The 16,192-nt window shown below is 48.1% G+C and overlaps 1 protein-coding gene across 1 annotated transcript in view; it reads right to left on the bottom strand.

Annotated features, from left to right (window-relative positions):
* Window positions 1–16,192, bottom strand: part of LOC144480149 (phosphoinositide 3-kinase adapter protein 1-like) — a 188,628-nt gene that overhangs the window by 1,847 nt on the left and 170,589 nt on the right. The window contains exon 3 of the mRNA XM_078199293.1: window positions 2,567–2,740. Within this exon, the coding sequence (XP_078055419.1) occupies window positions 2,567–2,740 (174 nt within the window). The remainder of the gene's footprint in view (window positions 1–2,566; window positions 2,741–16,192) is intronic.

Consider the following 16,192-nt stretch of genomic DNA (forward strand, 5'->3'; position numbering starts at 1 on the left):
GGTTGGGGGAGGTGTGTGCGGAGGCGGTAGGGAGGGGAAGGTGTGCGGAGGGGGAGGGGAAGGTGTGCAGAGGGGGAGGGAGGTGCAGATGGTGAGGAGAGGGTGCTGAGGGGAGGGGGAGGAGCAGGGGGAGGAAGTTGAGTGGGAAGGGGATGTGGAGGGGGGCGGGGGTGCTGAGGGGGAAGGGGGTTGGGGTGGGCGTGTGGAGGACGAGGTTGCGGAGCGGGGGGTTGCGGAGGAGGGGGGTGCAGAGGGGGTGGAGGGTGAGGGTGTGGAGGGGGAGAGAATGGTAAGGGGTGGGGAGGGGATGGGGGGCGTGTGCAGAGTGGGGTGGGGGGAGAGTGCGGAAGGGAGGAGGATGCAGTTGGGGGGAGAGTGCGAGGGGGTGGGTGGGTGTGGGGGAGAGCGTGTGGAGCGTGAGATCCAGAACGGGGGAGAAATTATGTTGAGTGAGGGGCTCCACAATGTGTAAATTTGCCTCATTGCTTATTATTGGAAATAGGATAATCTGACCAGGTGTCACAGAATCTATTCCAGAAGATATCTTCTTCAGAAGATACACGGGACAATTGTGTCCAGTGGCACAGCCTATATTTCAGAACTTATTCTCATGTTCCTTTGGGATAAGAAGATAGTTTTCGATAATGTTTTCTTTGCCTCTTTCTCCCTCTCTTTCTCGCTCTCTTCTTCCCCACATTAGTTGCACACTTTTCCCATTACGCTGTGGGTATTTCTCTCTCAGTTTGTCCATAATCCTTTTTGTCGGTCTCTACTGATCTCAGCTTCTCTCTCTCTCTATCCTGGGGACAGGTTGGTTTTATTGGTTTATAATCCCTGCAGATGTCGATGGTGGAAAAGTGATTTAATTGAAATGGTTACTACGGCGATCAGAGGGGTTGATCCAAGGAAATGAGTTCCTCTGGAGGGGGATTCAGAAACATTGGGCTTTATATTCGGACATTCAAGAGTGAAGTCAGGAAGCACAAAATGTGCAATCTGGAACTTGCTCCTTGAAAAGCTGTGGATTCTTGATTGAAACTTTCAATTTCGGGGGCGTAGTGGTATTGTCATTGGGCTAGTAATCCAAAAACCCAGTCTGAGGCTCTGGGGACCTGGGTTCGAATCCCACCACAGCAGATAGTGAAATTTGAATTCAATAAAAAAGTTGGAATTGAAAGTCTACTGATGACCATGAAACCATTGTCGATTGTCGTAAAAACCCATCTGGGTCACGAATGTCCTTTTGGGAAGGAAATCTGCCGCCCTTACCTGGTCTGGCCTCCATGTGACTCCAGATCCACAGCAATGTGGTTGATCTCAATTGCCCTCTGAAATGGCCGAGTGAGATGCTCAGTTGAAGGGCAACCAGGGATGGGCAATAAATGCTGGCCCAGCCAGCGATGCCCGCGTCCCATGAATGAATAAAACAAATCAGATTTTACCGAAGGAAAGGATATCCAAGGATATGATGCAATAGCAGAGCACGCTCAATAGACTAACAGCCTCATCCTGTTCCTCTGATCTGGGATTTTACCGGTCCGCCTGACATGGAAATCGGAGCGGCTGAGGCGTGGAGCATGGAAAGGTCTATTGACCTCGGCGGGATTTTACAGTTTCGGGACAAGCAAGGCCATCAAATGCCGCCCATAGAGTTACACAGTGTGGAAAGAGGCCCTTCAGCCCATCATGTCTGCTGGCCACCAAACACCTATCTGTTCTAATCCCATTTTCCCAGCGCTGAGTCTGTGTTTCAGCAACTGTGTGTGACTCTCACAAACTTTGTTTAACTGATGCAATTTCTCATTCTCAAAGCTGGTAAAAGTCCAGAGTGTTCAACAAGCATGTGACCCACTTCCACGGGGGGCTGAGCCTGGTTCCTGGCTCATGGGGAGAAACATATCGGGTACAACAGGCACAGGAAAAAGACCATGGGAGTGGATCTGGGAGTTAGACCCATGAGTCAGTGCAGAGAGCTGGGAGTAAAGAGAGTCAAGTGTAGCGGATAGACCCAACCAAGTAACAGGCCGGATCTGAGGATCGGCCTGGGGATGCTGAGAAAGGCTTTGAAAACTTGTGGGTAAATAACAATCGCAGTCCTGAGCTCTCAAACGATGGACGTGGGACTCAGAAGCTGTGGTGACACAAGGCCCATTGAAGTGAGCAAGTCTAACGAATGGTGCCAGAGGCCGGACTGAGGGGCTGCCCCTAGACCACCAAAACTGGGTTTCCCCTCATTCCACACCTACCCCCCACTAAACACCATCACTGGGTTCCCCTCAGCACCTCCTTCCCCTCCCCTATCACGAGAGTTGCTCCTGACCCACACTCTCACCTCTATTGGTTTTTTCTCAGTCCTTACATTTTTGGCTCCCATTAAGACAGGGCTCCCTCCAGACGCCAGTCCTTGTCACCTTCTCGCACACACTTACCCGATACATCATCGAGACTGGTCAACTCAATCAGACTGGGAGCTGCTCTACACCATCAACAGCATCTAATTAATATCACTCTCTTTATTTGACATTTCATGAGAGCACAAACATGGCAGCTGTGTGATGGATAATACCTACTCCACACTTGATCCTGTCTGGTAGGACTTTCACTATGGTTTCTTGATGGTGTCTGGAGGATTGGGAAGATGATTCCACTGGGGATTTTGTGACGCTGCTCCTCGCTTTGGCTTGAGGTTCAGCCTTTGGTTCTGATTCCATTGTATCGCAACCCGAGTCTTTGCTGGAGCCTGAAGAGGTGGAAATGTTTGAATGAGCCTTACAAATGGATATAAGCGTACAACAAGCACTGAGACATACCTGACGTGGGTTCGGTCTTCCCACTGAAACTTCAGTTATATCTATCTGTCACTAACAGGTGCTCACCAACCTGGCTGGAACTAAAGGCTGATTCTTTTTGGAGGAATATGTATTTCACTAGCTGGGAAACACTGTCCTGAGCTCTTGAAATGTGCTGTGTAAATGTTAAGTGTTTTTATTTTCTGCTAATTTTAATAGAATCATAGCAAGAGGCCACTCAGCCCGTTGTGTCCAGGCTGGTCGAGAGACAAGCCCCCCCCAGCGTAATCCCACTTGAAGCATTTGATCTGTAACCCTCAGCTCATAGCACTTGGGGTGCGAATCCAGACACCTTTTCAATGAGTTTGAGGGTACCTGCTTCTGCTGTCCTTTCAGGCAGTGCGTTCCAGACCCCCACACAACCCTTTGGGTGTAAAGATATTTCCTCAGCCCCCCTCTAATCAGAGAATGCAGAAGGAGTCATTCGGCCCATCGACCCTGTACTGATAACAATCCCACCCGAGCCCTGTCCCCATAACGCCATTTACTTACCCAGATAATCCCTCTGACACGGAGGGAGAATTTAACATGGCCAATCCACCAAACCCGTACAACTTTAGACTGTGGGAGGAAATCGGAGCACCCGGAAGAGACCCACGCAGACATGGGAAGAATGTGCAGACTGCGCAGACAGTCCCCCAAGGCCGGAATTGAAGCCGGGTCCCCCGTGCTGTGAGGCAGCAGTGCTAACCACTGTGCCACCCTGAGTCTGACAAAGGGTCATCTAGACTTGTAACGTTGGCTCTATTCTCCCTCTGATAGCCAAGTTCCGCACATGAGGACGCCCTAAACCGGGATGTTGGATTTATGTCACATTATCAGTAACCCCCACAGCTTGCCTCCTGCACTTGCTGGCTGTCCTGTCTGGAGACAATACACATTTCTTTAACCTGTGCTTAATGCTCCCTCCACTCACATTGTCTGTATCTTTAAGACCTGGTTGGCTGTAGGGATTCACATTCTAATCAGCATTCTGTAACTTGATTTTGTGACTCTGTGCCCTGTTTGAGAGCAGATTTCCACTCCATCTGACGAAGGAGCAGCGCTCCGAAAGCTAATGGTATTTGTTACCAAATAAACCTGTTGGACTTTAACCTGGTGTTGTTAAAACTCTTACTGTGTTCACCCCAGTCCAATGCCGGCATCTCCACATCTATTCTCTCTCCACAGATGCTGTCAGACCTGCTGAGATTTTCCAGCATTTTCTGTTTGTGTCCCTTTACCTAGCACTGGTGCTGCAGCACTCCAGTGTAAATAGCTTTCCAGTAGCAAGAACACCAGTCAACCATTCCTTGTTGCATCCTGCTGCTGAGCCAAGTTTGTATCCAGCTTGCTACATTCCCCTGGATTCCATGGGCATTAAATTTTGAGCCAGCCTGCTATGCAGGAGATGGTCAAAAGCCCTGCTAAAATCCATGTAGACCACCCTCATCAATCCTCCTATTACTTCCTCAAAATATTCAATCAAATTTTGGGCAAACTAAAGCAGGCCAAGTGATTTACACCCAGTCTGTGTTCCAGCAGCCAGGGCTGGGAGACATTTTTAATTAGAATTCACAGAAAAGGCTGTTAGTCCCAGCCTGTGTACAAGTATTGCACAAAGGAGGAAGCTTTGGCTTGACGTTCAGTGCTGGGTCATGGTCCAACCACTTCGGAGAAAGTGTCGCAGTGTTGGCATTTAGCCTTTGGCAGAACTCGGTTCACCAAACAACAGCCGTGCCAACACTGATAGCATGTTTGATGACAGTATTAGATATGAGAGAATGCAGTGTTGCAAACTGAGAGGGAGATAGGTTAGGGAAAGTGAGGAGAACAATGAAATTGAGGTGGCTGATGTCGCCTCATCAATTCTCAATAAAAACATTCTGGAAAGGCTATAACTTCAGTCTATAAATGGAACTAAAGCAAAGCATAATTTAATATGATATGAATGGCACTGTAAATAGACATCGTTTGAATTGGGTAAAATCCTATGGAAACCCCACAACACTTTCAGAATCTGTTTGCTGCGGCAGTTCCCTATTCTTATTATTCGTGCATCGAGAAACCAAAGTTTTCCATCTTTCACTTTCCAAAGACCTCAAGCTTTCCCATCATTACCAAGCGAGAAGGGTGTGAACAGAATGTACTTTAGCCTGAGTGGGAAATCGGGGGCAGAGGGGGGAATGGAGTTGCTGCTGTTTTTTGGGATCCAAAACTTGTGTTAGTTTAGGACAATAAGTGTCTTGACAGTTTGCTCCAGAGCTTGGACACTTCACACTTCTCGATATTACGGTTCATCTGCCCCAGGCCCACCCATTCCACCACCCTACTGACATCGTCACAACCCTCACACCATGGCCGCGATTCTCCCATCGCGACCCGCAACTTTTCTGGCGGCTCGGGCTGGGAGATGCGCATTGTCAGCCTTTAGAACAAAGAACATAGAACATTACAGCGCAGTACAGGCCCTTCGGCCCTCAATGTTGCGCCGACGAGTGAAACCAATCTAAAGCCCATCGAACCTACACTATTCCAACGTGATCCATATGTTTATCCAATAACCATTTAAATGCCCCTAATGTTGACAAGTCCACTACTGCTGCAGGCAGGGCATTCCATGCCCTTACTACTCTCTGAGTGAAGAACCTACCTCTGACATCTGTCCTATATCTCTCACCCCTCAATTTAAAACTATGTCCCCTTGTGCTAGCTATCACCATCCGAGGAAAAAGGCTCTCACTGTCCACCCTATCTAATCCTCTGATCATCTTCTATGCCTCTATTAAGTCACCTCTTAACCTTCTTCTCTCAAACGAAAACAATCTCAAGTCCCTCAGCCTTTCCTCACAAGACCTTCCCACCATAACAGGCAACTTCCTAGTAAATCTCCTCTACACCCTTTCCAATGCTTCCACATCCTTCCTATAATGCGGCGACCAGAACCGTACGCAATACTCCAAGTGCGGCCGCACCAGAGTTTTGTACAGCTGCAACATGACCTCCTGGCTCCGAAACTCAATCCCTCTACCAATAAAAGCTAACACTCCGTACACCTTCTTAACGACCCTACCAACCTGAGTGCCAACTTGAGTGCCAACTTGAGTGCCAACAATTCCAGCTCCTTGAAGACCGTGTTAGGGATCTGGAGCTGGAACTGGATGAACTCAGGATCATTCGGGAGGCAGAGGCAGCTACAGATAGAAGCTACAGGGAGGTAGCTACTCCGAGAAATGATACGTGGGTGACGGCGAGAAGGGGTAAGAAGCAGTCAGAGCAGCGATCCCCTGGATCCCCTGTTCCTCTGTAGAACAAGTATTCCATTTTGAATATTGTTGGGGGGATGACTTACCAGGGGTAAGCCATGGGGTACAGGTCTCTGGCACAGAGTCTGTCCCTGTTGCTCAGAAGGGAAGGGGGGAGAGGAGTAGAGCATTAGTCATTGGGGACTCCATAGTTAGGGGGATAGATAGGAGATTCTGTGGGAACGAGAGGGACTCGCGGCTGGTGTGTTGTCTCCCAGGTGCCAGGGTCTGTGATGTCTCGGATCGTGTTTCCGGGATCCTTAAGGGGGAGGGGGACCAGCCCCGAGTCGTGGTTCACATCGGCACCCAAGACATAGGTAGGAAAAGGGATGGGGATGTAAGGCAGAAATTCAGGGAGTTAGGGTGGAAGCTTAGGGCTAGAACATACAGAGTTGTTATCTCTGATTTGTTACCCGTGCCACGTGATAGTGAGGAGAGGAATAGGGAGAGAGAGCAGTTGAACACGTGGCTACAGGGATGGTGCAGGAGGGAGGGATTCAGATACCTGGACAATTGGGGCTCATTCTGGGGGAGGTGGGACCTCTACAAACGGGATGGTCTACACCTGAACCAGAGGGGTACCAATATCCTGGGGGGGAAATTTGCTAATGCTCTTCGGGAGGGTTTAAACTAATTCAGCAGGAGGATGGGAACCTGAATTGTAGATCCAGTGTACAGGAGGTTGAAAGTAGTGAGGTCATGGATAAGGTTTCAGCGTCGCAGGAGTGTACCGGCAGGCAGGAAGGTGGTTTGAAGTGTGTATACTTCAATGCCAGGAGCATTCGGAATAAGGTGGGTGAACTTGCAGCATGGGTTGGTACCTGGGACTTTGATGTTGTGGCCATTTCGGAGACATGGATAGAGCAGGGACAGGAATGGTTGTTGCAGGTTCCGGGGTTTAGATGTTTCAGTAAGAGCAGGGAAGGTGGTAAAAGAGGGGGAGGTGTGGCATTGTTAGTCAAGGACAGTATTACGGTGGCAGAAAGGACGTTTGATGAGGACTCGTCTACTGAGGTAGTATGGGCTGAGGTTAGAAACAGGAAAGGAGAGGTCACCCTGTTTGGAGTTTTCTATAGGCCTCCAAAAAGTTCCAGAGATGTAGAGGAAAAGATTGCAAAGATGATTCTGGATAGGAGCGAAAGTAACAGGGTAGTTGTTATGGGGGACTTTAACTTTACAAATATTGACTGGAAAAACTATAGTTCGAGTACTTTAGATGGGCCAGTTTTTGTCCAATGTGTGCAGGAGGGTTTCCTGACACAGTATGTAGATTGGCCAACAAAAGGCGAGGCCACATTGGATTTGGTACTGGGTAATGAACCAGACCAGGTGTTAGATTTGGAGGTCGGTGAGCACTTTGGTGATAGTGACCACAATTTGGTTACGTTTACCTTAGCGATGGAAAGGGATAGGTATATACCGAAGGGCAAGAGTTATAGCTGGGGGAAAGGAAATTATGATGCGATTAGGCGAGATTTAGGATGCATAGGATGGGGAAGAAATCTGCAGGGGATGGGCACAATTGAAATGTGGAGCTTGTTCAAGGAACAGCTACTGCGTGTCCTTGATAAGTATGTACCTGTCAGGCAGGGAGGGAGTGGTCGAGCGAGAGAACCGTGGTTTACTGAAGAAGTTGAATCTCTTGTGAAGAGGAAGAAGGAGACTTATGTAAAGATGAGACGTGAAGGCTCAGTTAGGGTGCTTGAGAGTTACAAGTTAGCCCGGAAGGACCTGAAGAGAGAGCTAAGAAGAGCCAGGAGGGGACATGAGAAGTCTTTGGCAGGTAGGATCAAGGAAAACCCTAAAGCTTTCTTTGGTATGTCAGGAATAAAAGAATGACTAGGGTAAGATTAGGGCCAGTCAAGGACAGTAGTGGGAAGTTGTGCATGGAGTCTGAAGAGATAGGAGAGGCGCTAAATGAATATTTTTTGTCAGTATTCACGCAGGAAAAAGACAATGATGTTGAGGAGAATACTGAGATACAGCCTATTGGACTAGACGGGATTGAGGTTAATAAGGAGGAGGTGTTAGCAATTCTGGAAAGTGTGAAAATAGATAAGTCCCCTGGGCCAGATGGGATTTATCCCAGGATTCTCTGGGAGGCTAGGGAAGAGATTGCAGAGCCTTTGGCTTTGACCTTTATGTCATCATTGTCTACAGGAATAGTGCCAGAAGACTGGAGGATAGCAAATGTTGTCCCCTTGTTCAAGAAGGGGAGTAGAGACAACCCTGCTAATTATAGACCAGTGAGCCTTACTTCTGTTGTGGGCAAAGTTTTGGAAAGGATTATAAGAGATAGGATTCATAATCACCTAGAAAGGAATAATTTGATTAGTGATAGTCAACACGGTTTTGTGAAGGGTAGGTCGTGCCTCACAAACCTTATTGAGTTCTTTGAGAAGGTGACCAAAGAGGTGGATGAGGGTAAAGCAATTGATGTGGTGCATATGGATTTCAGTAAAGCGTTTGATAAGGTTTCCCACGGTAAGCTATTGCAGAAAATACGGACGCATGGGATTGAGGGTGGTTTAGCGGTTTGGATCAGGAATTGGCTAGCTGTAAGAAGATAGAGGGTGGTGGTTGATGGGAAATGTTCATCCTGGAGTTCAGTTACTAGTGGTGTACCGCAAAGATCTGCTTTGGGCCACTGCTGTTGGTCATTTTTATAAATGGGTGAGGGCGTAGAAGGCTGGGTTAGTAAACTTGCGGATGACACTAAAGTCGGTGGAGTTGTGGACAGTTTGGAAGGTTGTTGCAGGTTACAGAGGGACATAGATAAGCTGCAGAGCTGGGCTGAGAGATGGCAAATGGAGTTTAATGCGGAAAAGTGTGAGGTGATTCACTTTGGAAGGAGTAACAGGATTACAGAGTACTGGGCTAATGGTAAGATACTTGGTAGTGTGGATGAGCAGAGAGATCCCTTTTTCTGGGATTTGCGCATGCGTCGGGAATGCATGCACATCTCCCAAAGCTGGAGAACCGTCGGAGTCCAGACCACTTTGGAAACTGGAGGGAAGATAGGTAAGTGATTTGAATCTTTTTAAAATCTAGTTTAACTATGTTTTGCATGCGATTACCGAGAGCTTGCTGGGCCCGATTGAATCTCTCATCCCGCCAGGAGTACTTCATTCCGACGGGGTTTAGAGGAGCTCCCCATGTTTGGGGAACTAGTGAGAGACCCCGCTGGAATGAAGGGGGGGGCAATCGGGGCCCCCCCAGGGGGTCGGGCGGGAGGGCGCACAGGCTGGATGTGCCAGCCTGTGCGCCCTGGCACTGCCCAAGGGGCAACGTGCCCATGCCCAGGGGGCACCATGGCACATCCCACGCCCAGGGGGCACCATGGCACTGCCCACTGGGCATTGGGCAGTGTCAAGGGGGTGGGGCCTATTATGGGCCGTGCCTAGGGGGCGATCGGTGGAGGGGGTCCCGCTGCCACCCTGCGTGGCGATCGGTCTGAGCTGGAGGGAGGCCATCGATTGGGGTGGGCTAGGGGTGGAGGTGGTCTGCTGTGGGGGGTGGTGGGGGGGGGGATCGAGCTGGCCAGTAAACAGGGAGACTGACATATCGGGACCACTGCGCATGCGCTGAATTCCAGAGCTGACAGACTCCGGTGTGAATAGGCCCCACCCCACTGGGCGATGACTGTGACCTCGGCAGTGCACAGAGTGCGGAGATTCCGGTGAGAAGCTGAACTGACAAAACAGTCAGGATCTGGAACAGTTCTCCCACCAATTCAGCATTTTTGGGAGAGTTGAAGCACATATTTCACAAGACTTGCAGGTTTTATATAATATGCAAATTTTTAAATCCCCGGTCATTTCCCGGGGGGGGAATCGAAGGTAAAATGGCGAATATGGGTCCGGACTGGTCTTGTATTCCTTAAAATGGAACATCAGTAAAAACTGGGAATGAAGAATACCGCTCCAAACTCTGGACGTGCAATGGATCTCATCCCAGCTCCAGGGGCAATCTCCACTCTGTGGCTTCCTCCAGTCTGTTAAACAACCAATCACTCCTTCTCTCTATTTCCTGCCACGCAGCCAGTTTTGTATCCATGCTGCCACTGACCCATTTTAATCCACGGGCTTCAACTTCATTGACAAGCCCAGTGCGTGCACTTGATCAAACACAATTTGTCCTTAACAACCCTTAATGAATCCACATTTTTCAAATTACTTCATTTAGTGCTGGATTATCACTTTTAAAACATTTCCCACCAGCAAGGTAAAACTACTATCTTCTATAGTTGCCATTTTCATTCTTTTTCTGTGAATATTTACAATTCTCCAATCCACCAGCACCATTTTCTGAGGAGTTTTAAGTTTGTTTATTATTGTCACAAGTAGGTTTACATTAACACGGCAATGAAGTTACTGTGACAATCCCCTAGTCGCCACAGACTGGCGCCTGTTCGGGTACATTGAGGGACAATTTAGCATGGTCAATGCACCTAACCCACACGTCTTTTGGGCTGTGGGAGGAAACCGGAGCACCCGGAGGAAACCCACGCAGACACGGGGAGAATGTGCAGACTCTACACAGACAGTGACCCAAGCCGGGAATCGAACCCAGGTCCCTGGCGCTGTGAGGCAGCAGTGCTAACCCACTGCTGGAGGATTGGGAGATTATAAGTCAGCACCTCCACAACTTCCACAATTACTTTCCTCAGAATCCCTGGGTACATTTGATCCAGCCAAGGTGGCTTATCAACTTTAAGTGCAGCCACCTCTTCTGAAACCTCCTCATCATCAATTTTTAGGCTGTCTCGCATAACTACCTCCTCTTTCACTATGATTCTGGCAACATCTTCTTTCTTGGTAAAGACAGATTCAAAGTAGTCATTTAATACCTCACCCATCATCTCTGCCTCTGTGTGTGCAAAACCCCCCATGGTCATTACAGTGTCGATAGAAGCAGAAGATTACAGAGATGTTGATAGATTAATGGACGGACAAAATTTAGGCAAAAATCCCCTAGTCGACACACTCCGGCACCTGTTCGGGTACACTGAGGGAGAATTTGGCATGGCCAATGCACCATACGGCACATCTTCTGGATTGTGGGAGGAAACCGGAGCACCCGGAGGAAACCCACGCAGACACGGGGAGAACGTGCAGACTCCACACTGATATGACCCAAGCTGGGAATTGAACTCGAGTCCCTGGCGCTGTGAGGCAGCAGTGCTAACTGTTGTTGCCACCGTGCCATCAATCAACAATGGTTTCACGGTCATCATTCGACTTTTAACTCCAGATTTATTTATTGAATTTAAATTTCACCATCTGCCGCGATGGGATTTGAACCCGGGTCCCCAGAGCATTACCCTGGGTCTCTGGATTACTAGCGACATTACCACTACAGCACTGCCTCTCATCAATTTACCAAAATAATACCTGGACTCCAAGGATTAAATTACGAGGGGATTACACAAACTAGGGGTGTATTGGGCGGCACGGTAGCACAGTGGTTAGCACTGTTGCTTCACAGCTCCAGGGACCTGGGTTCGATTCCTGGCTTGGGTCACTGTCTGTGTGGAGTTTGCACATTCTCCTCGTGTCTGCGTGGGTTTCCTCTGGGTGCTCCGGTTTCCTCCCACAGTCCAAAGATGTGCGGGTTAGGTTGATTGGCCATGCTAAAAAATTGCCCTTAGTGTCCTGGGATGCGTAGGTTAGAGGGATTAGTGGGTAAATATCTAGGGATATGGGGGTAGGGCCTGGGTGGGATTGTGGTCGGTGCAGACTCGATGGGCCGAATGGCCTCTTTCTGTGCTGTAGGGTTTCTAAGATTGCTGGAATTTAGTGCGTTAAGTGGTGATTTGATTGAAGTGTAAATGGTATTAAGGAGAACTGATGGGCTAGATAAAGAGAAGCAACTCCGAGAGACTGGGGAGATTCGGGCTAAGTGGGTGCAGGAGTGAAGCTCGCAAACCCTTCTACATGTAGAAGTTTGGAACTCCACTCCCGCAAATGGCAATTGATGCAAGATCAAATTTATCCAAAGGGTATTCAGAGACATGGGGTACAAAGTGGCTATGTGGATTAAGATCACAGATCAGCAATGATTGGATTGAATGGTGGATAGGCTCCAGGGCTAGATGCCTCTTGCTCTTCTATTCCTATCATTATTAACTTGACCATTAGTCTAAACATACACGTTATTCCAAACATTCCCAGACTTTCCAATCTTCCTATCATTTCAAATCATCCCATGATGTCAAACCGCTGCTTATATCAAGAGGAATTGGATCAGACTGAGCGCAGGTCGCTGTGCAGTTTGCTCGGGGTCGAATTGGTTACAACCGACCTTTCACTTCGGACACTTGGGTTTAAATCCAGTTCCTCATGGGCCCAATGACACTGAACTCTCCCAAAGTGGACATGCCCGATTGGCTCAGAGAGACCATTGAAAGTCTGGTGTTGTGTGACAGGCAGACTGATACAATGTGGATGTGGAGCTCCAAGCTTGTGATGGAGACAGATCAGTGTGTGAAGAGCAGCGAGTTTCACTCCACATGTTACAGGTGCTGTAACTTGCACTGGGTACCTGAAATAAAGGCTTTTTTAAATTCCTCAACACCAACATCTCTCTTCCAGCTGATAGATTCTAGCTCGGTTCCACAAGTAGATTTAATAACTCCTCAACCTTAACAAAATTCAATTATCCTTCCTCTTAATTATAGTGTTAAAGTCAAACTTGGGTCCAGCATCTGGAGGACATATCACATCTTTCAACCAAGAGGAAGTGAACACGAAGCTTATGGCATTCTTCTGACACCCACTACATCGCGGCCCACTCACTGCAGGGAGAGGAAAATAAAGTGGCAAGAAGCTCTGTAACTTAACTCCCTATACCTATGCATATCTTTTTATTAATCCATGGATGTGGGCAAGGTTAGCGTTTATTGTCCATGCCTCATTGTCCTTGAGAAGGTGATGGTGAGTTGCCATTAAGAGTCAACCACAGTAAGGCCAAAAGACGTTGGAGTAGAAGTAGGCCATTCAGTTCATCTAGTCTGCTCTTCCATTCAATGAGATAATGGCTGATCTGATATAATCCCCAGCTCCACTTTCCCACCCTCTGAAGTCACAGGTCGATCTTCAGCTGAAGACAGCACAGTTCGTTCCCTCAAAATATATTAGTGAACTTTCCACCTAACTGAAGTTCCTCATTCCCGGAACCATTCTTGTAGATCTTTTCTGCATACTCTCTAAAGTCTTCCCTTCCTTGGAGGGCCGAAGGGCCTGTTTCCTGTGCTGTACTGTTCTTTGTTCTTACTGACCAAAAATGCAGAGTCCAGAATTGGACACAATACTGCAGTTGAGGCCAAACTGGATTTTTACACAAGTTTATTATGGGTGGCATTTTATAGCCTCGCTCATCTCAAAACCATAAAATCCCACCCCAGGTCAATGGACCTTTCCATGTTCCTCCGCTCACCCGCCCTGATTCCCATGGCGGGCAGGGTGGTAAGATTCCAGCCTATAACTTTTTTGTACCTGAAATCTCGATTTAAAAAGCCCAGAATCTTCTTTCTACAATCCACAGACTTTGAAAACCTCTGCTTAGTACCAACTAATCACTCCCTTATTGTACCATCCAGTCACTCCCTCCAGATTTACCTCATCCTTTCTCTGTCTAGCTGGTGCCGGGCACAATTCGCCACACTGCTTTATCTGTGATAAAAGCAGCAGCTACTTTCACTGTTTTTACTTTTTGTGGTCATCTCTGATTGGATAAATTCAAAGCAAACATTGAGTTTGGTTTCCAAGGCAACAAAATATTTTGGTGTCCTTTTCAGGGAAGTAATCCGACCTTGCAGATCAAATAATTTCATTCAAGGATAGAACGCATTATAGTGAAGTGTGTTCTCTGCTGGAGGTTTACATACACAATGGCAGCATCTCTTAGGTACAGTTTAAGGTGAGGGTTATGTGAAATCATTCTCCTCTAAATCATCCAAATCACTCGGCAAGCTCAACAGTCACCCACACATAAAGCTCTTCCAATTCTCCAATAACGTTTTTTGAAACCCAGTGTCATACGGATTACCCTGGATGAAGTTAAATGTCTCCGTGCTTTAGAAAGGGTTGTGGGACTAGAGGGCATTACACAGATAGGGAGGTGCAAGACCTTGGAGGGATTTGAAAACAGATGAGAATTTTAAAATTGAGACATTGTTTCACTGGGAACCAATGTCGCTCAGTGAGCATCGAACAGGGGTGACTGAGAACGAGACTTGGTGTGGGTTAAGTTATGGGCAGCAGAGTTTTGGATAACCTTAATTTACAGATATTAGAAGAGGCAATGCCCACGAGGAAGGCATTAGTTTCGTGAGGTTCAGAGGTAGCAAGGATGAGAGTTGCAGCAACAGAGGAGCTGAGGGTGACGCAGCATTAGTGGGGTGGTGAAAAAGAAATATTTTTACTCATTTGTGGGACATGGGCATCGCTGGCTGGCCAGCATTTACTGCCCATCCCTAGCATCCCTTGAGAAAGTGGTGGTGAGCTGCCTTGTATTGCTGCAGTCCACCCCTCTGTGGGTTGACCCACGATGTCATTAGAGAGGGAATTCCAGGATTTTGAGCCATCAACAGTGACTGAACAGCGACATATTTCCAAGTCAGGATGGTGAGTGACTCAGAGGGGAACCTCCAGGTGATGGCATTCCCTGGTATCTGCTGCCCTTGTCCTTCTAGATGGTAGTGGTAGTGAGTTTAGAAGGTGCTGTCTAAGGAACCTTGGTGAGTTCCTGCAATGCATCTTGTAGATGGTACACATGGCTGCCACTATCCGTCGGTGGTGGAGGGAGTGAATGTTTATAGGACAGGGTAGCAATTAAGCAGCTGCTTTGTCCTGGATGGTGTCGAGCTTCTTGAGTGTTGTTGGAGCTGCACCCATCCAGGCAAGTGGGGAGTATTCCATCACACTCCTGACTTGTGCCTTGTAGATGGTGGACAGGCTTTCGGGGGGTCAGGAGGTGAGTTACAGCAGGATTTCCCGCCTTTGACCTGCTCTTGTAGTCACACAGTATCTCAGTTCAGATTCTGGTCAAAGATAACCCCCAGGATGTTGATAGTGGAAGATTCAGAGATAGTGGAGCAAATGTTACCATCTCGCCCACTATGATAATCAGGGCGGGCAAGGGGCGGACCATGGAAAGGTCCGTTGACATCAGGCAGGATTTTCCGATTTCGAGGTCAGTATGGCCGGAAAATTCCACCCAATAATGCCATTGAATGTCAAGGGGCAATGCTTAGACCCTTTCTTGTTGGAGATGGTCATTGCCTGGCACTTGTGTGGTGCGTATCTTACTTGTCAGCCCCTGCCTGGATATAGTCCAGGTCTTGCTGCATTTGGACGCGGACTGCTTCAGTATCTGAGGCATTGAGATGAATATTGACCCTGGGAAGAACTCCTTTACTCTTTCTTCAAATAGTGCGTTGGGATCTTCCACCTCCACCTGACAGGAGCAGGCAGGGGCCTAGTTTAATGTCACATCCAAAAAGGTGCGCGTGTGAGAGTGCAGCACTCCCTCAGCGCTGGACAATGGCTTTGGAGTAAAATATTCTGAAGGGGAGGTGAGAATGAAATGCTCTGGGCAGAGGGCGAGTTCTGGTGAGTGAAAACAGACACACGGAAGAGGTAGTGACACTGTGTGCAAAATAACTGCTCGGCTCACCTCTTAGTTCTTTTTACCAAAGTGGCCGTGAGCTCAGTGTGGTTGACTGCTGTACCAAAGTCCTTTCGATCTTACTCTGATCGTTCCACATCAAGTCTTGTACATTGTTCCAAAAATGCTCACAGAAAGTTTCAAAACAGAGAAGGTCGGAAGGTCCACAATTAACTGAGGTTAACACAGGCGGTGTGAGATCTGTAGCCTGCGATACATCCCTGTCTGATTTATCATCTCTGCATTCCCATCAGTAACTCCACATATTGGTTGTCCTCTCTGTTTCACACACGGCAGACAGCACTTAAGCTGTCAGGGCTTCTGTTGATGTCTGGGTGATAGGGATGTTGGGTACGGTCAGTATACATTGCTGCCGGCCCCCGAGTCCAT

The sequence above is a fragment of the Mustelus asterias genome, chromosome 28 (genome assembly GCF_964213995.1).
Source record: "Mustelus asterias chromosome 28, sMusAst1.hap1.1, whole genome shotgun sequence".
In the NCBI taxonomy this organism is placed as follows: domain Eukaryota; kingdom Metazoa; phylum Chordata; class Chondrichthyes; order Carcharhiniformes; family Triakidae; genus Mustelus; species Mustelus asterias.